General features: G+C 40.6%; 1 protein-coding gene and 1 long non-coding RNA gene across 6 annotated transcripts in view; one reads left to right on the forward strand and one right to left on the reverse strand.

Annotated features, from left to right (window-relative positions):
- Window positions 1-3,863: 3,863 nt before the first annotated feature.
- On the reverse strand, window positions 3,864-8,119 carry LOC125398345 (uncharacterized). Its single transcript, XR_007231365.3, has 2 exons — window positions 6,614-8,119; window positions 3,864-4,211 (listed from the first exon to the last, which is right to left on the reverse strand). It is a non-coding gene; the product is annotated as an uncharacterized LOC125398345 (long non-coding RNA).
- Window positions 8,120-8,676: 557 nt separating this feature from the next.
- Smg7 (SMG7 nonsense mediated mRNA decay factor) overlaps window positions 8,677-23,711 on the forward strand; it is a 63,832-nt gene continuing 48,797 nt past the window's right edge. For 2 of the 5 annotated variants that reach the window (XM_087906425.1, XM_087906427.1), the window contains exon 1: window positions 8,792-8,925. Coding sequence is in view for 1 of the 5 variants with exons in the window: in XM_087906426.1 (XP_087762552.1) it covers window positions 8,897-8,925 (29 nt within the window). In the remaining 4 variants the exon portion in view is untranslated. Of the gene's footprint in view, window positions 8,926-22,628; window positions 22,703-23,711 lie in introns of those variants that run through there. The other 3 variants (XM_087906428.1, XM_087906426.1, XM_048431074.3) reach the window with 3 other exon arrangements.

Raw genomic sequence — 23,711 nt, forward strand, 5'->3', positions numbered from 1 at the left:
AGGATTGAGGGCCCAGTAGAGTTCTTTTCTAATTGTTTAGGGATTTCCTCTAGAAATATACCCAATAAAGTGATGAGGACATTTAAGCATGTACTTAAAAGTCATGGTTCAAATTTCTACAAGTTTCTTTTAAGTTAACTGACTTAAGAAGCACTTGTTGAACATGGGTACACCAGTTCAACTGCAGAATGACTGCAATCAGTACAAGAGGAACAGAATCTAGTGATATGTCTTTACAGTCCAAGGTGACCAACCTGAACACAGTGCCAACCAGATGGTCACGAAGGACAGAGCTCTGTGGAGACCCACAATAAACAGTGTAGCTGCTTCCTTGATGCTGCGGGGTGGGAGGCAGTTAAGGCTCCTCCAGGAGAGTTCATCTTGAAGTTTGCTGTGCAAGAAAAGAAGTCTGAAGAGAAATGGTATCGAAATAGAAGACATAATTTGTGTCAAAGACTCTGAAATGAAAAGAGCTCTTATCTTTTCAAAGGATCTAAGAGGTCAAGGTCATGATAGCCAATGTGGTCAGGATCAGATTGGACTGGGATTGTCTAGAGGACAGGTGCTAACAAACAACTGGAGACCAAGAAAGACAGAAGAGCACACCACAGAAAAGAAAAAGAAACAACTTTATACGTTCAGGATTGGTGAAGCCCACGGCTGAAATCTATTAAACAGATGCTGGCTTAGGTATCTTACAGAACCCCAGGGACTGTCCTTTCCCACTATTGGTCCTAGAAACCTACTTTTGAGCCTTCCTCTTCTTTCTCCCCTCTGTGTCTTCTGGGGGCAAGAAACAGCCATCTCAGAGAGCCTACTTTGGGTTTCCTTGTTTGCCAACGTCCCCCATAATTCTGCTTCAAAAATGAGTAGTAGGTAGGGGAGTTAGAGGAAAGGGCCAGAACAGTGGTCACCTAAAGACTGGAAACCTTGCTGTAAGGGTAACAAAAAGAAAGCCAATGGAGATGTTAAGCCATGCAAAAAAATGTTCTCTAAATGCTTCATATGGAGACAATGTGTTTTGAAATGAGCTCATGTCTTATTCCAATAACAATGAGAGTCTTTCACAAGTATGGGACAACCTATCCAAGTTTCTATACCTGGAAGTTTTCTGAGCAAGACTCTGGGGAAATAGGTCAAGTAGGAGAGTGTTTGGGTCCATAACCTTGGTTATGTTTCAAAGTGATTTTTACCACATTTTAACACAAATGGAAATGCTGAATGAAGTACTGATGACAGGAACAGGGGAAAGACACATGTCTGTACGTGTGCATCTACGCATGCTTCCCCATGATTTTAAAGAACAAATGTATGACAATGAGCACCAGTATAATAGTCTTTGTGTTGGGAATAGTATCTACCTTACACTAAGAAAACAGAAAATATTGGTTATGTTCTCATGGTTAGTTAGATGACAGAGGGGAAAGCAACAGTTTTGGTAGTACAGCAGACTAGAATCTAATTCTTTTCAGGTTTGGTATCAGAAGATGCCTTTGGACACCTTCACGTACTTTGTATACTGAAGGGTTTCATGAACCTTAAGGCTCTCTGCCAATAGGGTATGAGAGACTAAGATTTTGCTCTATTCTTCAATACTCTTCCACCTTCTCTGTGAGCATTTATTTATTCCTTTTGGTCTTCTTTATGCTGTCTCTACACTTTTTTTTTGAGACAGGGTCTATCTCTATAGTCCTGCTGTCCTGGAACTCACCATGTAGACCAGGATGGCGTCTTGAACTAACAGATCTGCCTGCCACTGCTTCCCTAAGCTGGAATTAAAGTCATGTGTCACCATGCCTGGCTCTGTTTCTATACTTTAAATTGGTAGATGTTCTAGTATTGTAATTTCTTAGAGGTATTTGCATATTGGTACTTACAAAAAAATTCTTGGAGATTAAAGTTTTCTCCAGCAAACAATAAAATGGTGGACGTGTGCAGGTGCTTGTGTATGCATGTGTGTGTGCACATGTGTGGAGGACAGAGTTTGATGTCTGCCAGCTTCTAAAAAGCATATATTATTATTATCATTATATTAGTGTCAGGGATACAAACTCTGGCCCTCATACTTGTTCAGCAAATGCTTTATCCACTGAGCCATCTCCCCAGGCTCCAAATCCAAAGGATTTCGACATGGACTTTGGACTATAAAGCTTTGCAACTCTTTTTCAGGCTAAATGACGATTGGGAATGAATGGATAGATGCATGCTTGCTAAATCCTTTGAAGAAGGCTGCTGATCCTGATCTAAGTAGGCCTGAGTTTAAATGTCAACTTGTCTCCGACTCACTATTTGAAGAGCATGAATCACTTATTTGACCGAATCAGCTTCATGTGTATTGTAAAGGTGGAAGTGCAATCGATAAACTCAACTCATCAAAGTAAAAATGCATATATCGGTGCCCAATTGTGTGTATATGATTTGGAAGCATTCAGAATATGTAGGCTAAATATTTGAATACATTAGTACTTGTTAAAGTCTCATGCAATGTGTGTGATGTCTATCATTAAAAACAGGGAGGAGGCTTACTATGTGTTAATTGTTGGGTTTTGGAAGCTCTGGATTTTTCCTATGAAACAGGAATACTAAGGGTAGCTTCTTAAGTTCTTAGTGTTTGGTGGAAAAGTCACTTCTGTGTGTGTATAGGTAAATGGTACTCGGCTGTTTGGTAGTAATAAAGGTTTTTGAGGTTTCAAATATCTAAAGAGGGACTCACAGTGCCTTGGTGCCACGTTCTTTTCAGCAATCAGAAGCACGGATAACAAAAATCTATATTCTAGCATTGGATAACAATAGATTTGACAGTGTACTCAGCTCTCTGATTATTACAGACTAAAACTAGGGCAGCGTTTTTAAATTACAAGTAATTTTTATGTTGCAGTGTCTCTAAGTTACTCATATTATCTTGTTATAAAGAAAATGAACATTTCTTAAGGGCCGGTATTGTATATCAGACACTCAGAAAATCACATGTATCATCATTAAAATTTACAGGAAGTCTGTAATGGGCAAAGTCTTCAGCAAAATGAAGTTCAGAGACTGAGACAGCAGAGCCATAGGCACACTTGGGTCTGTTATCTTATAAATTTTCCAAGAGATCACTTTTGGCCAAAAGACAAATGGAATAGCTGTAAGATCAGGTAGGGTCGATGGAATGAGGCAGCTGCTCTTAAACGTTTATTTAGGTTAATGTAATTTATATCTACTAGGGGTCTAAGCAAAAATTCTGCAGAATTGTTCTACAATTCTCTGATTCTTTGAGAATGATTATCAAGGCTATTGATTAAAACAGTAGGAAGAGAAGAAAAAGTGCGCATTATCAATATGTAAATTCAAAGTAGTGTTTTTTTCTGAATCTGCTGGTTTTTGTTTCTGTTGTTCATTTGTATAATTTTTAGACGGGGTCCCCTTATATAGCCCTGCCTTCCCTGGAACTCGTGTAGATAATGTGCTCGCTAGTTTTACGTCAACACGACACAAGCTAGTTACCTGAAAGGAAAGAATTTCAATTGAGAAAAAGCCTCCAAAAGATCCAGCTGTAAGATATTTTGTTAATTAGTGGTTGATGGGAAAGGGTCTAGCCTATTTTTGGTGGTACTATCCCTGAACTGGCGGTCCTAGGCTCTATAAGAAAGCAGGCTGAGCAAGTCATGTGAGCAAGCCAGTAAGCAGCACCCCTCCATGGCCACTGCATCAGCTCCTGCCTCTAGGTTCCAGCCCTGCTTGAGTTTCTGTCCTGACTTTGTTCAGTGGTGGACTATGATGTGGAAGTGTAAGCCAAATAAACCTTTTTCTCCTCAACGTGGTCACGGTTTTTCATTCCAGCAATAGAAAGATCTATCTAAGGCAGCCAGGCTGGCTTCAGATTTGTAATAATCTTCCTTTCAATTTTATCGATTTTTGAAGATAATTTTAAAGATAGAATCAATGTTTTATATTCTGTGAGACATAAATATTACCATTATTTTTATCTACTTAATAGGCATATTGTAAATGGTATTGACGATGGTTATAAAATCCTTAGGAAAGCTGACATAAACACAGAGTTTGTTTCTGACCACATCTCTTTCCATTTTGTCCATATCTCAATGACCACATCCAGCATTTACATTCTTCTCACTTCTTGTACTGCAGTGCCTCTACCAGAAGGTGAGTTATTCTAAGACAAGTACCATCCTTTTTCACTGTGGTAGCCATGGTAACCTGGACAGTTCCTGCAATATAATAATCCTCAGTAAATGTTTATTGAAAATATCAGTCAGCAGTAATAAAGAATTCATCTTTCTTATCTCATTTTCTGTTTCCAAAATGAGAAGATATGAACATTTTTATAGAGTTAGCATCAGAAGTATATGACATGCTTATTATTTACTGGAGATACATGCCGTGGATCTTAAAAGGTTGTTATGGTGAATATTTTATTTAGTATGAAATTGCATTTTTGTTAAAATCTTGAAAGTATCTAACCACTACATTTCAGGAAATAAACAGAATATTTAGCATAGTCTTGAAAATACAGATAGAGCAATAAGACAAGAGAAAGTTGAAAAGTTATGTATAAACAGAAAGAAAAAAATCAATACATTTCCAGCAAAATATTAGGGTACAAAATCTTCACACAATCATCAGTACTACTTATAATGAACTTGCTTATAAAAATTACATTCACAAAAGCTTTAAAAATGTCTTGGAAAAACTCAAGAACTGCAAGACCTCTACAATGAAAACTTTGAGACACTAAAGAAAAACTTCCCCTGATCATGGATTGACCGAATTAAGAGTGTGAAAATGGACATATTACTAAAAGCAATCTACAGAGTCAACACAATCCCAATAAATTCCAATGACTCTCTTCACAAAACACCACCACCAAAACAACAATTTTAAAGTGCATATGGACGCACAAAGGACCTCAAATAGTAAAACCAGCCCTGAGCAGAAAGAATAATGCTGGAGGTATCACAGTACTTGATCCTCAGATTACACCGAAGAGCCATAGTGAGAAAAATTATGTGGTGCTGGCAGAAAAAAAAAATACATAAGCCAATGGAACAGAATAAGGGATCTATAAGCAAACCTACACACCAACAAAACTATCAAAATTATACTCAGGAAAAAGGCTGCTGGAACCATCGATAGAAGAATGAAACTAGAAATGTATTTCTCTACTGTGCAAAAAAAAAAAAAAATGGATCTAAGACCTAAAACTTCAAACAACTAGAGGAAAACATGGAAAACACCTGAAGCTAAAGGCATGGATAAGGGACTTCTGAAAAGGGCTCTGATGACAAAAGGTATAATCCCAAGGTTAACAAATGGGCTTATGTGAAATTTAAAAAGCTTCCCAATAGCAAAGAAAATAGCCACTAGAGTGAAGAGACCGCCTGCAGATGGGGATTTTGCTAACTACACATAAAAGGGATCACTATCTAGCACTGGTTCTCAACCTTCCTAATGCTGCAGCCCTTAATATAGTTCCCCAGGTTGTGACCCCAACCATAAAATTATTTCATTGTTGCTTCATAACTGCAAGTTTGATACTGTTGTGAATTGTAATGTAAATATTTGATATGTGACCCCTGTGAAAGGGTTGTTCACCCCCAAAAGGGGTTGTGACCCATAGGTTGAGAACCCCCAATCTAAATGATTTAAAGAAATACAAAAGGTAAACACCAAAGTACAAATCTTTAGTAAATGGGCCGAGAATAAAGGTTTTCAAAATAAGAAATATTAATATTTGAGAGAATATTCAACATTTTCAGCCATCAGGGAAATTCAAATTAAAACTGCCTTGAGATTCTATCTCACCATTAAGAATGGTTGTCATTAAGAAAACCAATCACCACAAATGCTGGTGAGGATGTGGCAGGGAAAGGAATTCTTATAAACAATAGTGGTAATGTAAGATAGGCCAGCCTCTGTGGAAGTTCCCCAAGAAGCTAAAAATAGAACTACCATGTGATAGCTCCTCCACTCGTGGGTATAGACCCTAAGAACTCTTAAGTCAATATACCACAATGATACTAGCACATCCATGCTTATGGCTGCACTATCCCCTACAGTTAAAAAATGGAACCAGCTTATATATTCATAACAGATGAAAAAATTGTTACATATATACACAATGGGTTTTTCAGCCATAAAAAATGAAATTACTGTATTAAAACTTTTTTTGGAAAAGGCAAGGAACTGGAGATCAAACATTACAGAAAATAAGACTATAAAAAAAACACTACATTTTCTATCATACACAGCATCTAGATTTAAATTGTGCATGTGTCATGAAAGTTCAAAGAGGACCATGAGAGGGGAAGAAAGGTCTTGAGGGAGGGAAGTCGGGGGAGAGGATGGAATTCAAACCACAAGGAAGGCAGAAGGGAGGACTAAGTGGGGGAGGGCATCAGTAAGAGGGAGAGGAAAGGAATGTGGAGAAAGTCACTGGGGTGGGGGTGAATAAAAATATGACATATTCGTAAAAAAGGCCATAATGGAACCCATCACAATGGAACCCATCACTCTGTATACTAACTTAAACAAAAATGACTATTTGAGTGTATATAGTAATAACTTCCATTCGTTGACACTCAAGAGTTAAGAAAAGTAGAATTCTACGCACCGGAGATGTGAACAGTTTCTCACTAGGTGGCTCTCTTTCCCGTGAGTGGGCGGCGCGTTGGTGCTGGTGGAAGATTGGGTCCATTGTGCTTCTGCACTCACCGCACGTCACAGCGCCACAGCGCATCACACTTGGCGCTTGCTTACAGCATGAGGGGGCATAGTTCACTTTCTATTTCGTTAATGACAATCTGTCCTTGAGATTTATTTCCAAGTGGGCTGTACTTTCGTTTCCTGAGAACTCAAACATGTTCCATCCTAGTTTCTAATAGGCATTGGATTCAGGGAAGGATCTGGAAAGCCTTTGTTTAGGTAGCATGAAAAACCAGAAGAAATCAGAGACCCAAACCAAAACCAAGATCCCGTTGAAATACTGATTTGAACTATACAGTGAAGACTATATTCCTGGGGGATTTTATGGCCTTACATAACTCTAAAACATTTTGGGATAGCTGCTTACATAACTTTTCAATATGAATTGAAAATAAAATCTGTAAAATGCCAATAATTACTTCACTTAATCAAAATGACTTCCTCCGTGATAGACTCAACGTCATTGGGAGTCATTGTTTTACCCCTAAACTTGACACAAAAATACATATACGCAAAATTTTTTTTCTCAAAATGGAAAATTATTTTCATAGACTTCCTCATGCTGATAAATTCAGGTACTTCTTTTTATACAATTTTTTTTACTAATTAAAAAAGTGGCAAGTTCGAAAACACTGCAGATTTTTGAGGAGGGACGATTTTGGGGATGAGTCTTCGATGATGAGGTGTGATCCCCACTGGGTGCTTCTGGAATCCTTCCGGATCACCCTTGATTCTAAATGCCTAAGAGCAGCATGTTAGCCTCAGGTCCCAGCTCTCAGCCAGCCTCTGCCGGGAGGGCTCGCAGGTGACACGGAGTAGCAACTAGAGAAGGGGTTGACCTATTAGGAAAAGTCGAACTTTCCCCACTGCCTGTCAGAGCGGCATCACGGTTGCAGTGTGCAGTTCTCCCTTAGGGACCCCCGTCGGGGTATGGGGGGGGGGGTTGCCGCCCGCCGGCCTCAGGCAGTTGTGGGGGAAACTCCTTCCAGGTCCTCGCAGCCTGGCGCTGCAATATCACCGTGGCTTTCCCGCTCCAACCCATCACCCGCCACCTTCAGACCCAGCGTTTTCTTCTCAGGCCCGGCTGTCTCCCCACCGGGCTCTAAGAGGAAACTATGGAGGTGGATTCCACCCGCGGAAGAGTGGAAATACCCTCGGCGAATGCCTTGGAAGGGGTATCCCCGCAATTTTTGCTGGGGGCGGGGGGAGGAGGGAGGAGGAAATGGACTTCACTGTCTGGCGACTATATCTCGATTCCCAGCTTTTAGAGGGCAGGGAATCCAAGCGGGGAATCCTGGGCGGTTTCCCCGGAACCCGTTCCTCTAGGGGAGGGTCACCCTGTCTACACACACCGGTTACTATGACAGTACAACCACAGCCTCCAGTTTCCATGGCAGCGGCCAGCGCAAAGCGATTGGTCTCCTTTCTATTTCTCCCTGGGCTCCGCCCTATCACCCCCCACCCACCCACCCACCACTCTCCAAGCGTGCATGGGGAGGGGCAGCTGAGAAGGAGGCCTTTGCGTCACTCTTGGGCGCGCGAGGGAAGACAAGAGTCGAGGAATTGGCGGGCGGAACTGTAGGAGGAAGGGGTGGCGTTTCCGGTGGGGAAAAGTGGAGGAGTGGAAAAAGGAAGCGAGGAGTGGGCGGGCTGAGGGGAGGAAGGCTTTGAGTGTAACTCTCGGCTGCTTCGGTCTCGATGTTCGCGGGGAGCGTGGGGTGGCCCCCTCGCACGGGGGGAGAGGCGCGGACCATTAGGAAGCCGCCGAGCGCCACCACCAACCCCCTCAGTCAGCGCGCAGGCGCCATACAACTTGCTAATCCCAAAAGGGCGCGGTATAGAGAGGCGGAAATCACCCAGAAGGACCGGCACTGCTAAAGTCTCGCGAGAGCGAATCCGACTTCCTTCCTCTGGTTCTCCCTCCTCTTCCCCCGCCCCCTTCCCTTCTCCCTCCTCTTCCCCCTCCCGAGCCGGAGCGTCCCTGTGTCCCACAGGCCGGAGCCGCAGCTAGAGCAGCTTTCCCTACTCCCTCCCCCCTCGCCTCACTCACTCCCCCCCACCCCGCGCCGAGTGAGGAGGAGTCGGAGGAGAGGAAGATGGCGGCGGCCGCCAGCACCCGCGGGGCTGCGGGGCCGCTCCGAGGAGCCTGAGAGACCCACGAAGGCTTCGCGGAGAGACGCGGCGGCGGAGGATGAGCCTGCAGAGCGCGCAGTATCTCCGGTGAGTGCCGAAGCCCAGCCGAGGCGTTGTGGGGACAGGAGGAGTCTTGGGGGCCAGGCACAGCGGACTCCGAGGTGGTGGGGGAGTTGCAGCGTCCTCCTGTCCCCGGGCCCGGGGGCGCGGACAGCTCCGGGAGGGGGCGGGCACACACTTGGCTACCTGACCCCCCGGGCCGCGGAGCTGAGGTCCCGCGAAGCCAGGCGGTGAGCGGAGGGAGGTTGAGAAGCGTGAAAGAGAACGTGTGTGCGCGCGCGCCTGTGGTCTCAGCCTGCGGGCCAGGGCGGGGAGAGGCACCTTGGGAGCGGGCAGCGACCCGGACTGAAGGTGGGTGTGGAGGGGTCGGCTCCCCACACCAGGGAAAGCGTGGAGTGTAGGCTGGAGCGATGCGTGCCGAAAGTAGAGGCTGGAAGTCAGCGCACCTGGGGGGTTGGGAGGGCACGGACTGGAGGGCAAATTAGAGAAAGGGGAGGAACCGCAGGGAACCGGAGCTTGTTCTTTTTATCGTGGGTTGGGAGTATGAGAAATAATGCCCTCTGTGGTTAGGTGGAGGGGTAGGGGGAGCCCGAAAAGGGAAGAATGGATGGGGGAAATGAGGGAAGAGGGAGGTGCTATGAACAAGGTTATGTTCTCAGAAGAAACTGTAGTTGGAAGATACCATTCTGTGAGTCGTGTGCATCATTAAGTGCGATGTAGGGAACTTGTATGTTGGAGATAGACTGACGCATGGGTATTGGTGTGCTTGTGTGTCGGTGTCTGGGGTGAGGAATTGATTGATGCACGCTTACAGAAGTCACACATGCATGCATTGACACTACCTGACGTCGAGAACATTTTGAATGGAAAGACAGCAGCTGTTACACAGTCTGAATGGTTTCGTGGATTCTGAGTAAAAGCTTGGAGAAAGCTAGAGGGTAAAATGAAGCCTTGCTGGCACAGGAAAATAAGGTTAGTTGCGGACTTGTGAAGACTTAGAAACCTAAAAACTGGTCTTTCAGGAACAACTTTTAAAAAGGCATGTCTTATGGGAAGATGCTTTTTAAAGAGTGATTTCATACCTTGTGGAGAAGGGAGTCGAATGGGTAAATAACTGGGCGATGAACTTACTTTAACTGTTTAGAGATTAGCGAAATGAAAGATCGATGTGTGAGGGTGGACCCACATAGACTTATATTGCAAGAGAAGGTATGTTGTTAGATGATACACGAGGTGACTGTCCTGTCCTTGAAAGTAGTTATTCATTATACTGGAGAGGAGAGGAGAGTGGCACCCATGAAGCTTTGATGCATGAATTCCAGAGTATATGCATGATGCTGTAAGTTAACATTCTTTTTTCTTCTCTGCACCCTTATTATTTACTGTATTAAGGAAACTTTAAATTACGGCTATAGGTGCCGTAGTCAGAAATAGAAACTACCAGGGCAGTTCTTAATCTGAAGGAATTTGCAGCCTAATATCTAGGAGGCGAATAAGTGCACAGCACAGACTAATGTGTCATCACTACAGAGGGTGCCATGATGAGTCCCAAGGCAGAAGATGACCCGAGCAACTGGGGGAATCAGGAAAGGCTTCCTTTGTTCATTTGCTCATTTGTGTGCTTATGATTCATCAGTTGTTTGGTTGATCACCTGTATGGAAGGCATTGTACCAACTGCTAAGAATAGAAAGTAAGAACTCCACCCTCTTACAGAGCCTATGAGTTTGCTGAGCTTTAAAAGAAAAGAGCACTTAAACTCTAAGGACTGGAAGTGAGTCCACAGGAGTTAAGATATTGAGGATCATATATCTGTTGTGTGACAACATTCACATGCTCTTCATCAGCTTCGGGTCAGCTTTCTGTGCTGCTTGTCTGTGCTCATTCTTTCCCCAAGTATGTATTGGTGGCTTTCTACAGTGTGGGAGCTGAGGCTCCACTGGTGAACATGGACACATTTATCTTGATAGAAAATCAGTAAACATGAACAAATAAGCACACTAACGGGTCCTTTCAAGTGGTAGAAAGGAAAATAAAATAAGACCATGAATTTTATATAAACACAGTAGTTAAGGAAAACCTATTCTGTAACCTGATGCTAAAAGGGCTTTGAATTTTATGATCTTTATAGATAAAATGGGTAAACATTAGAAAATTTGTGATGAGGGGTTTGGGATATAGCTTCATTTGTAGAATACTCAGTTAACATGCACTACATAAAACTGGGTGTGATGTTGCCAGTCTGTAATCCTGGCATTCTTTAAGTAGAAGTAGGGCGATCAAAAGTTCAAGGTCATCCACTGTTTGGCAAGGTCAAGACCATCCTGCATTTCGTGAGCCCCTGTGTCAAAGAAAGAAATCTGAGATAACTTGTTTAGAGGCAATCTGTATGTTCATAGCTATGCTTTTGGAAAATTACTGTGTCATAAAATAGTGGATGTTTAAGGGTTAAAATAAGGTCTTGGCAGTCAGGGTGTGATGGCAGATAGATTGGGAAAATGCTGATACTTTTAACGCAAAGAAAGCTGACTTTGAGAAGCTTCTGTAGTTATGTTTCTTCTATTTTATAAATCAGCACGGAGGGAAGGATTATCTTTAGGAATGGAACCAGTGACAGCTCGGTGTGAATTTAGCTCGAGAATAGAGAAAACAGAATGAACAGAATCATTTTAAATGACTGATACTTTTCCAGCCGCAATTGACAGACAAAAGGAGGGCGGCCTGGGTCCTAGAATCCATTCCAATTTCTCAGAGCCAGTTTTAACTTTTGTGGATCTGTCCTACATAAAGAAATCAAGTCACAAGTCTGATACTTAGCAGTACACATAGGAGGAAGCTGGCTAGTAATAAAGATTTGTATTAGCTTCAGTTACCCTCTGAATTTCATTTAAAGACTGCTGAGGGTCTGGGTGGTGGTGGCACATGCTTTTTAATCCTAGCAGTCAGGGGATAGAAGCAGGTGGGTCTCTGTGAGTTCAAGGGCAGCCTGGTCTACAAAGCTAGTTCTAGGACAGCCAGGGCTGTTATACAGAGAAACCCTATGTTGAAGGGAAAAAAAGAAAAGAAAAAGACTGTGAAGGGGAGACTGGAGGGTATCTCCAAGGAAGCATTATGTTGAGTTCCTTTGAAAGTGTTTTGCCTGCATTAATATGCAGTGCCTGTGAAGCCCAGAAGAGGGTGTCAGATTCTTTGGAACTGGGGTTACAAATGGTTGTGAATAGCCGTGTAGATGCTGGGAATCTGAATTGGGACCACTGGAAGAAAAGCCAGTGCTCTTAACTGCTGAGCCATCTCTCAGCCCTCAGAACAGCTGCTTTATTGTAATTTAGGGGAAGCAGCTTCTGACCTGTACTTTAGGAAGAGTTTTGTTGCCTGCCTTTGTCAGTGGGAGAAGACCGTGACTGAACAGTTTTTAGACTGCATAGCTGCAGATTTTCCCTTGTGTAGAATGGAAATTTGTTTCCACTTAGTGGAATTTTAATTTGTTAGAGTAAGTGAGCTGGGGTGTCTAGCATTGAAATGGTGGGGAAGTGGAAATGTAGGGCATAAGGTGGCCGTTTCAAAGGGTGAGAAATAAGATGATGAAGTAAGATGTCTTGGTAAGAACAAGAAAGAGTGAACTTAGCATTAAGGGAACTGAATTCATCTCAAGTTAAAGAAAGAGCAGAGATGAAAAGAAAACCTGTGTAGAGGAAAGAGATGGTACTGTGAACAAGAAAAGACTGCACATTTCTCTCGGCAATATCCTTTCCTCCCCAGAGTAGGCTGGCCTGACTCCTGCTCAAATGGGTGTTGAAAAGACTTAATTTTTGTAAATTAAGAAATGTCCTTAAAATGAATATTCTAGGTAGGAAACATTGGGAGTATATTACCCAAATCAAAGTCGAATCGGTTGTTTTGATTTTTGGCAAAATGAAAGATTTTTAAAAAGACTTTGACACTTCTGTTGTGTAAAAGAGTGGGTTGAATATAGTTTTTCTGTTGGGGGCAGGAGGGTGAGGATAGACCATAGATGAGATTTAAGTAAGGTATAATATACATTAAAAGAATGACTTTTTTTGAAAGAATAGAAATTAATATACCAAACTTGACTTGGGTTTCTATTTCTGTGATAAAAGCCATGATGAAAAAGCAGGTTGGGGAGAAAAGGGTTTGTTTCATCTTACACTTTATAGTCCGCCATCATTCAGGGAAATCAAGGCAGGAACTTTCGAAGAAGTGATGGAGAGGAGTGCTGTTTATTGGCTTGCTCAGCCTGCTTTCTAAACCATGAGGACCGTCTGTCCAGGAGTGACATCATCCCCAATTTGCTGAGCCCTCCCACATCAATTGGTCCAGAAAATGCCCCCACAGACTGTCCTACAGGCAATCTGACGGAGACACTTTCCCACTTGAGGGCCTCTTCCCCGGCGACTTTAATGTGGATCAAGTTAACAAACTAGCCAGGACACACAGAAAAATGGGGATGAAGGAAGCAGGCATTAAAATATAAGACAGAGAAGACACTGAAGTTCTGAAATATGAGAAAGAGGAATAATCATAGCCATAGACAGTACTAGTCAAACAGGTCAAATCTTATTATAAAAGGTGTCAAGAGGTGTTACCAAATAACATCTGCTGCCATTGAGAGAAGTACTATTTCTATTTTGTATAACTTCCTACTTTGCTTTCTTCATTCTTTGTCTTAAATGTTCTATGCTGTGGGTGTTTCAGTGAAAATCAACTTGAAGTTGATTCTCTGGTGTTAGACTCCTTTACAGAAATGGTCCATAAATGCCTGCTTTGTTAGGATTTTCCCCTTGATACCCTCTATTGAAAGGACATTCTAGTGTCATATTCCATGTTAGAAACTTTGGAGCCAGAAATGAAGCAGCAGCCAAAGAATTAATTGTTTTTTGAGGCAACAGCAAAATGATTGTCATTTGAATTGGAAGGAAAATATTTCTTTATTGTTGTAAGGTAAAATGCCTTATGCTAAATCTTGGCTGAGGCTAGATAAAGTAGCAAACATAATCTTAGCTTGGTGAGAGGAGCAGAGAGGATAGAGTATTAGGAGAAATAGATAATTAAGTGGAGTGGGCTCTTCTTTCTAGAACAGTCTGGCAGTGCTGAGTCTGGTGGGACATTAATTTTAATCCTTCTGGTCTATTGTTTCCTCACCCCTTCCCACCTTTTAGCCTTTCTAGGATGTGAAGTAGCCTCAATTCCAGAAAATCAGTCAAACATGGCTGGTTGACTAAATATGGCATTTTTTTCCTAATTAGAGGCTTAGAAGTTTTTCTTATAATAATGTTAACAGTATATTGCCAGCTTCAGTATTGACTAGCTGAATTATCTTGGTTAATTTCTGCTTCCTTTGTGGTTTCAGTTAAATTAAAAATGTATGCATCCTGTCTTAGCTGTGCTTCCTTCTTTGCTTTCTCACAGCTGCTGTCATCTGTCTTTATGGTAGAGGAAGCAATCACTGACTGAGCTTTTTGTTGATGTTTTTATGGATAGGTTAGAGTAAGATCTGAACCCACTCGTATAGCCAGTTTCTCGTGAGGCACTTGGGGTGGGGAATGGTTCACATTGTAAAAGGACTAGTTTGTGCTTCACTATCTTAAGTTGTTTGAGTCTTCAGCTACATCTCTAACCCTGACTAGACTTTTAGATTTTTATTAGTTGTGAGAATTCATGCCTGAAAGTCTAGATGGGTTAGTTTAATTGATCGTCTTGTTTAAAGATGAGCAGATAGATGTCTTGCAGAAAGAGAGTTGTTCATTTGTATGCACGTTACTAGTGGGTGGGTATCACAACTGTCATTGAAGTTTGCCATAAAGGTATATTTCATTGCTGTAGCTAGACTTAGCAAAGGGCCTAGGAGATCAGAATTAAGAAAAACTAATCATCGGTTACAGGGAAATAAGTGATTTGGCAAACATGTCACATAGTGAGAACTTGTAACCAACTTCTTGCTGGTTAAAATGCAATGAATCTGCTCAGGGAAGTTGCTTGCAGCCCAGTTTTTAGGCAGAAGGAAGAAGAGGTGACTCTGAAGAAAGCTTTAGAGATCTCAAGACACACTAAGCAACAATTCTGCTTGTCTGGTTTTTCTTGTTTACTTCATCTTCGAAAGGGATTTTTGCAAAGCTTGGCACTTGGTTGACATAACGGGCTAAATATTCTTAGACATGGTTTGTCTTTTGCACTTTGGGCCGTTAGCAGCCTAGCCTCCCTAGTCTCTATCCATCAGATGCCAATATCATTCTCCTCCAATTTCTTTTCTTATGACAACCAAAAATGTCACCATGTATTGTAAGCTGTTGCCTGGAGTGTAATGGACTGTAAATTCTCTGCCAGTTGAAAATGCTGATTTAAAGACTATATATACATAGTATGTTAGTCAGTTTTACATCATTATAACATACCGACATAATCACTTTACTGAAAGAACAAACTTAGCTGAGTTTCTGGAGGTTTCTGCCCATGGCCAGTTAGCCCTGTTGAGTTTTGGCCTGTGGTGAGGCAGCAGGTATGTCGTGAGTGTGTATTCATGTTATAGTGACTGGGAAACAGAACAAGGGACTCATGCCCCGTCTCCATTGAGGGTACTCATGTGCTCAGTGACCTCAGGCCTCTTCTGAGACCCCTACCTCCTGAGAATTCCATAATCTCCCAATAGTACCAATTCAGGCAGGAACAAAGCATTTAGCTCTTGTACCTTTGGAAGATGCTGTAGTTCCAAATTGTAGACATAGCATGGGTTCCTTCCTCTAAGCTATGTATTATTTCTTAAGCTTTGTCATCAGTTTTCCCTTAGGTAGTACTAAACTAGCTACTGTGTTCCTACTTGTAGACACATGTAAATATTTAAGTTTGGTTTTTTTAAAATTTGAGTTTTGCTCTACTGGTAGTTACTGAATATTATATGAGAACACTGTCACAGCTTTTTTCTGGCAAGTTTAAAGTTACTGGAGGTACATGAGTGCTTCATTTCTGTTTTTTTTTTAATCAGTGAACTAGAAGTAATAATTTTTCTGATGTAGAGTATTAAAGCATAAGGTGCTTAGAATGGTTCTAGTCCATAGTAAGTCCTAGATGTTTTAGGTATATATACAATCTGAAAGTTAGCTTGTAGTACTGACTAAACATCTTGTGCCTCTGCCTTCTGGGCATTTGTCTTTGAGAAATCTTACTGTCTGTTTTTAGTTCATTTCTATTGCTGTAATACAATACCCTGTAAAAGGCAACTTAGGGGGAAAGGGATTTATTTTAGCTCACAGTTCTATACTATAGTCTGTTATTTGTGGGGAAGTCAAGGCAGCAGGAACTTGAAACAACTAGTCACATCATATCCACAGAGAAATGAATGCATAAATGCATGCTTGCTTGTGCTCAACTCATTTTTTCCACTCTTACATAGTTCAGGAACCCCTACCTAGAGAACGGTGCTGTCGGTGATGGACTGGGTCTTTCCACATGAGTTAATGTAGTTGAAAAATCACCTACAGGCCAGCTCTCTTCCCACGTGATTTGTATAGGTTGTGTCAGATTGACAGTTAAAGCGCTCCATCAACTGTCATATTAAACTCAACACGTAAGAGTAAACTCTTTCCACAGTAGTGTGAGTTTGAAACCAGCTTGGGATACATGAGACCTTGTCTTATAAGTAAATAAATAAGCTTTATATAATTCCCTTCTTCCCATACAATTCTTTAAGCTTTCTCATTTTCCTCATTGGAGTTGCTCCTTGTGATTCTGTCCTTCCTTCCACCCACCCAGGTTCAAACTTGCAGTCATCTTTGAGTCGTAGTTTCTTTACCCTCTTGAGTATTTATAGCACTCTGGAAATGTTGCTTTCCTCTTGTCTTTCCTTTTTCCTTACTTGTTCTGTCAATGTTTTACTCCTACTGTGCAAATGGCCTTCCAACTGGTACCTTGTCTGCGGTTCTTCCTGGATCACAAGAAGTGCTGACTGGGCTTTAAATACTGCTCATTACTGTGTTGTTGGGAAAATGGAATGTGAATAGGAAGAGTTGACTTAGTGTAACAAATTCTGGTTCTCCTTCACACTGAATTCTGTGTTTTTTCTTCAGACTCCACACCATCTGTCCCACCACAAATACATATTTTGCATTTATTCCAAATTAATATTCTTGAAAAAGTACTTTATATGGCTTTCCCTTAATTCTACTCCTTAATCTGACATTGTTGACCTCATAAAATAACTCATCTACTTCCGTCAGTGACTTTATAAACAAAAGGATTCAAATGATTTGCTCCTTGTCTCTGAACATGCCATATTTATTTCAGATTAAAACTACAGGAAGTTCTGTCCTCCACTGGCCTAGTTATACTTGACTTTTTAAATGACTTCCTTTTTTATTCTGTTGATTTCTGCTTTCTTTGGATCCAAACTATTTCTTCTTTTTTTGGTACTTGTAGTTCCTTTTTTTTCTTTTTTCCTATTTTCACTTTAATGTTAATCATTCTAGCTAGATTGTGATAGAGAATATGTCTTAACTTTTTAATCTGTCATCCATCCCATTCATGCATCCGTCAACCCACTGCACTCCTGCCTCAGCCTCTTGAGTTCTGGGGTTGCAGGCTAGGGTCTCCACATCTGGTCACATGTATTCACAGACAAGTAGGACCATTTACCCCTTCAGAATGCAGTGAAAGCTTTCCAGCACCAATTTAGGGATCTGTGTCTTGAGTTCTGGGGTTGTGGGTTAGGGTCTCCACACCTGGTCATACGTATTTTACAGTAGGCATGAGTATTCACGGACAAGTAGAACCTTTTACCCCTTCAGGTTGCAGTGAAAGCTTCCCAGCACCATTTTGGGAATCTGTGTATCACATGTATGCAGTGCTTCTTACACAGACCAGAATAAGGCACTGGATCCTCTGAACTGTAATTATATATGGTTGTGAGAACACATAGGTGCTGGGAATTAAACTCAGGTCCTCCGGAAGAGCAGTCAATGCTCTTAACTACTGAGCTGCCTCTTTAGCCTCTGGTGGTAGCATTCTTGAAACAGGGTTGTGATGTGTTGCTTAGACTGATCGCCAACTCTGAGCTCACGTGATCCTTCTGCTTCAGAGGTCTTGTGTACTAGAGGCGTGTGCCATTGTGCAGCCTGAGCATAGTTTTAAAGCAGTAGCAGAAGTAACCAAGTTAAAAGTTAAAAGGAAAGGAATTGAAGAGAATTCAGTTCTTATGCAGTAGTTCTTTGGGACATATGAGACTTGAGTTTTCTCTTCCTTTTAGTAAGCAGTCTCTTCTTAACTATGCTTTACTAGTTATTTGGAACACTTAAATTATTAATAATAATTATTAAATTATACCAAAAGTTTTAGCAAGTTTGTCTAATTCTGAAAGCAAATTTGTATTGTAGGATTTATCTTATTCCTGTGATAAGTAGATAGGGAACAGCAGGAATTATGTATCATTTGGGAAAAGATGATATGCCTTGGTTCTTTAGTTACTGACATTAAGTTAAGCCTCATTGGCTTTAATGCAGATATGCTATAAGAAAAAAAATACTTTGCAGAATCTTTGATAATGGACTTCTGAGTTTTGTTCTCATCAGTGCCTATTCCCCACCCCTTGCTGGGGATGGAACCCTAGAGATTCATGAATTCTGGGCAAGTGCTCAACCACCGAACTACATCTTACCTCCTTATTACAGTTCCCATGGCATTTTGTTTTGTTGTTATCTACCTTATGAGAGTTTTGTTTTGTTTTTGTTTTTCAAGACAGGGTTTCTCTGTAGCTTTGGTGCGTGTCTTTGGTGCTCGGTGGACTAGGCTGGCTTCAAACTCCCAGAGATCCACTTGCCTCTGCCTCCCAAGTGCTAGGATTAAAGGCGTACACCACCACCACCCAGCCTAAAAGTCTGTTGTATTTAAATAGCTGTGATATATATATATATATATATATATATATATATATATATATGAATAATTTGCATTGGTATGGATCCTGGTTTGTTGATACAAATTTAAGGTCAGTTTTGTTATGCTGTGTATATGTATTTCTGATCTTGATTAAGGTGTTGTGTTTGTCCAGCTCATTAAAAAATGTAATGTATAATTAAGAAATAGAGGTTAATAGATAGTCATCTATAATAGTCAAACTTGTAGTCATGTTAGTTAGGTTTTCTAGATATATAGAGATAGGTAGGAATTCTTCAAATCTTTCAGAGACCTTCAGAATATGGCATTAAGATGTTTAAGAACTTAGATCTTTACAGGACAGTGAGACACATCTGTTCCTGGCAGCACCAAGCTACGTCAAAAGGATGATGGGCATTGAACAGGCTCTTTATGGAGTTTGTTAATCATTTAGACAAGAAACTGATCTTCCCTGGACTGCTTGATGCTATGCTGTGTGAACTGGACATGCAGGACCCACAGAGAAATGACTGCTGAACTTGCTTCAAGATGAGATGATCCTTTGAGGTTCCTGCTTCATGAAAGAGACTGCCAGACATTCTGCAGGACACAGAAGAAGGTGACTGACAGACTGACAAACTGCCAAAATAGGTGGAACTGTCTTTGAAATTTCCTGGTTTGGCCTGGTGGTGGTGGTGGTGGTGGTGCACGCCTTTAATCCCTGTGAGTTCAAGGCCAGCCTGGTCTACAACAGCTAGTTCCAGTACAGCTAGGGCTGTTACACAGGGAAACCCTGTCTCAAAAAAACCAAAAAGAAATTTCCTGCTTTATGGAAAAGTCTGCTGGATACTATGGGCCTGTAGGCTGAAGATAGATGCTCCAAAGATACAGAAGAACTTTGGGTGACTGTCCAGGCAGTAAGATGTCTCTGTCAATTCTAGAGTTTTGAAAGTTGCCTACCATGCACTTGCTGTTTACTGAGGTAATATATCCTTCTGGAGTCTTTGATGGAGTTGAAGAATAAATAGTTACAGTTTTCCTTAGATATAATAAAAGATAAAATAGATATAAATATTATAAATGTAATTCTTACTTGATACCTGTTTTGTTCTATGTAATTTTTCTATGTTAAAGTTAAAAACCTTCCTTCTTATTTAAACAAAAAGGGGGAAGTGATGTGGGATTCCCCTCTGTATACTGTGAATACCATTGGTTAATAAAGAAACTGTCTTGGGCCTGTGATAGGGTAGAGTAGAGCTAGGTAGGGAAAACTAAACTAAATGCTGGAAGAATGAAGGCGGGGTCAGGGAAAAGCCATGTAGTCCCTGCCAGGACAGAAAACAGAATTTTACCCCGTAAGCCACAGCCTTGTGGCGATAAATAGATTAATGGAGATGGGTTAGTTTAGGATATAAGAGTTAGCCAGAAATACACATAAGCTATTGGCCAAACAGTATTGCAAATAATATAGTTACTGTGTGATTATTTTGGGAGTCTGGGCGGCCAGGAAATGAACAAGTGGTCTCCTACTACATAGCTGCCATATTAGTGCATCAGTTTCCCCAAGCCCAATGTTTACAGACTACAGAAGTTGTAGTCTCTCTCTCTCTCTCTCTCTCTCTCTCTCTTTCTTCCTCAAGACATAGTGTTTCAGGGCTATCATCAGTCATAATGCTGTATATTAGATTCTACTAATACTTCTTAGGTCATAAATGATTTCATTTCTTATTAGGCTATCACCTAGCTGCATTTTCTTTGATATACTGTACAGCAATGATATATATATAGTGAAATTAAATGAAAAAGTTTGGTCTTTTTTTCCATTCTTTCTTTTTTGGTTTTTTGAGACAGAATTTCTCTGTGTAAAAGTGCTGGTTGTCCTGGAACTTGCTTTGTAGACCAGGATGGCCTCAATCACAGAGCTCCATCCACCTGTCTCTGCCTCCGAGTACTGGGATTAAATGTATGTGCATCACCGCCTGGCTTAATATATAATTCTATGAGATTACATTTCTCAAATTTAAATAACTGTAACAAAAATGTCATTCGTTTTTCTGAACCAGTTCTTTAATGAAAAAAAACAGCATCTTGTGAAACAGTTCAAATGATGAGGCATATTCGTTGTAAATCCTGACTTATAAATGGATAGGAAAAGAAACCAACATATTTATTTTCTAATTTAAAAATAATTTGACTGACTAAATTTGTACACAGGAGTTTTGTTTTGCTTTTTTTTTTTTTTTTTTTTTTTTTTTTTTTTGCTCCTTAGAACAGGAACATGATTTACAAAAATGTCTAAAAAGGTGTTTGAATTAAGACCGCCTTAATTTGTATTTGGGTTGTTCTGAGTTCAGGTCCCTGACCTTATATACTAATGGTGTAACTGTAAGTCTCCCTGTCTCCCTAGCTTTAATTTTGCTGCTAGTAAATGGTAGGTTACTAGAAGAATTTAAAGAGAAGCTGGACTTCCTCATGTAAAGTCCAGTAAGTTTTAGATGGACAAAGAGCCTATTTTCTGTGTCGACTTAATTTTCTGTATTTTTATTATAATCTTTGTTTGTTTTTCAAGACAGGGTTTCTCTGTAGCTTTTGAGCCTGTCCTGAAACTAGCTCTTATAAACCAGGCTGGCCTCAAACTCACAGAGATCCGCCTGTCTCTGGGCTGGGATCAAATGCGTGCGCCACCACTGCCCAGTTTGTCTTCTAATCTTTAAAACCTGTGACTATTCAAGGCCAGCCTGGTCTACAAGAGCTAGTTCCAGGACAGGACAGGCTCCAAAGCCACAGAGAAACCTAATCAATGCTGTAGCATATATTAGAATGTGTTCTGCTGGTCAGCATTCTCTGTTATAGATAGACACGAGGATTATCATTACTACAAGACAAAATAAGTTTAAGAGCACCTGATTAAACGATCTTTTGAGGAGCATACAGGATCTTGGTACATAGCCTTGGTTGACCTGATTCTCACTCTAGCCCATGCTATCCTTAAATTTGTGGCATTCCTTCTATCTCAGCCTTGTCTGTAGGGTTGCAGATAAGCACCACCCCACCTGACTGTAAAACTGGATTCTTACAACTTTTAATGTGCTAATATGTGTTGTAAGCATCCAGGAAGGAAGTGTAGTTGTTTCTCAAGAGTTTCCTATGACTGATGTTTCCTTAGGGAAGAAAATGATGTGATACTATTCTTTAAGGTTTTTGTTTCTTCCTCTCACTTTATATTGCTCTTGCCATGCCACAGCATACATTGCCATTCTTAGAACTCTGCCTCTAAAGTTTTAGATTTGTCTATACCAACCACAACACTCCCCTCCCCCCATTAATCTGCTTCTAGTTTAGACTTCTTATATACTGATTTTTCTTCCTTCCACCTTTATTAGTCTTTTTTCTATTCATCCTCACCCTATCTTGTCTTTTCTTGTCCTTCTTCTGACATTGGTTTACTATCTTAACAGTACCTTCTTTGCCTCATCCCATTGCCCTTGCTTACTTGTCTAAAAACATTCCACACTGAATGATTCTGACAGACAGTCTGCTTCTTCGGGTATCCTGTCATTTAAAAAGTCTTCTTAACTAGCTACTTAGTGCAGTCTTCAATGTGTATTTTCCCTTTCTGGCTTGCCTAACTCTTTATAGTAATTATTTTGCATTTTTACTATTTCTTGAAGCTTTACTGATGGGGAAAAATAGATGATTTTTGAGGTTTAATAATACTGCTATATTGCTGTGTTTTATCAAGCTACACAGAGAAGTTTGAATTCATTTAAACTAAAAAAAAGTTAAAATTCAGTTTCTCTGTCTCATTACTACATCAATCTTTTTTTCTCTTTTTCTCTAGTACTTTGGCATTTCACATATGTTAAAATTTTTCCCTGACAAAACAAGTCATGCAAAATGGACTTTATTAATCTTCACTTTTTGGAGGTAAGGCTAGAATCTCATGTAGCATAGGCTGGCCTCGTACTTACTATGTAGTTTTGTAGCTGAGGATAATTTTGAATTTCCAGTTTTGCCTTTAATCTCTTAAATGGGGAGATTAACAGGCTTAAGACAAACCACACTTGGTTTATTGGTGGGGAGGGGCTTGTGAGTGGGAACATGACTGGGATCAGACTCAGGGTTTTATACATGCTAGGCCAACTATATCTTATGAACTATGTACCTTGGTCCCTGGAACTTAAATTTGTTTAATTTGAACTTGATAAAGATGTGTGCTTAGGTCTCTCAAGCGCTAAGTATGTTAAACAATTTGGGTGTAAAAATCTACTTTTGGGAGGCTGGAGAGATGGATCAGCAGTTGAGAGCACTAGCGGCTCTTCCAGAGGACTCTGGTTTGGTTCCCACAAGACAGCTCACAACAATCTGTAACTCAGATCCCAGGGGATCCAGTATCCACTCTGATTTTTTCAGACACTGCACATATAGAGTGAACAGAAGATGTTCATGCAGACAAAACACTTGTGCACCTAAAAAAGGGGAAAAAAGTTAAATCTTTCAGTAGTATATTTTATGAAATCTAAAAATCAGTCATTGAAAATTAAGGTATTGAATTTAGACAGGGTATATAATTGTGAAATATTAATCAAATTTTGACAGTTTTAAAGCAAAAAGAATTTAAAATCTTTAATTGACTTTATGTTGAGTATATGTTGAAATATTTTGGGCATGTGAGGTTAGACAATAGTATTAAAACCAGTTTCATTGTTTCTTTTCGATTTTCAACATCACTAGAGAACTTGATTATATATTTCTTTCTATTGGGCAGTAGTAATATAGATCATGAAGAGTTTCCAACAAAGGATTTTTATTAAGTGTTTAAAAAGAGCGTTTTGTGTGAAATTACATTTATTACCTTGATATTTAAATGACAATTGTTTGTTTGTTTAGATAGGATTTCTCTTTGTAGCTCTGGTTGTCCTGAACTCTGTATACC

This window comes from Myodes glareolus, chromosome 5, assembly GCF_982192425.1.
Source record: "Myodes glareolus chromosome 5, mMyoGla1.1, whole genome shotgun sequence".
Classification (NCBI taxonomy): domain Eukaryota; kingdom Metazoa; phylum Chordata; class Mammalia; order Rodentia; family Cricetidae; genus Myodes; species Myodes glareolus.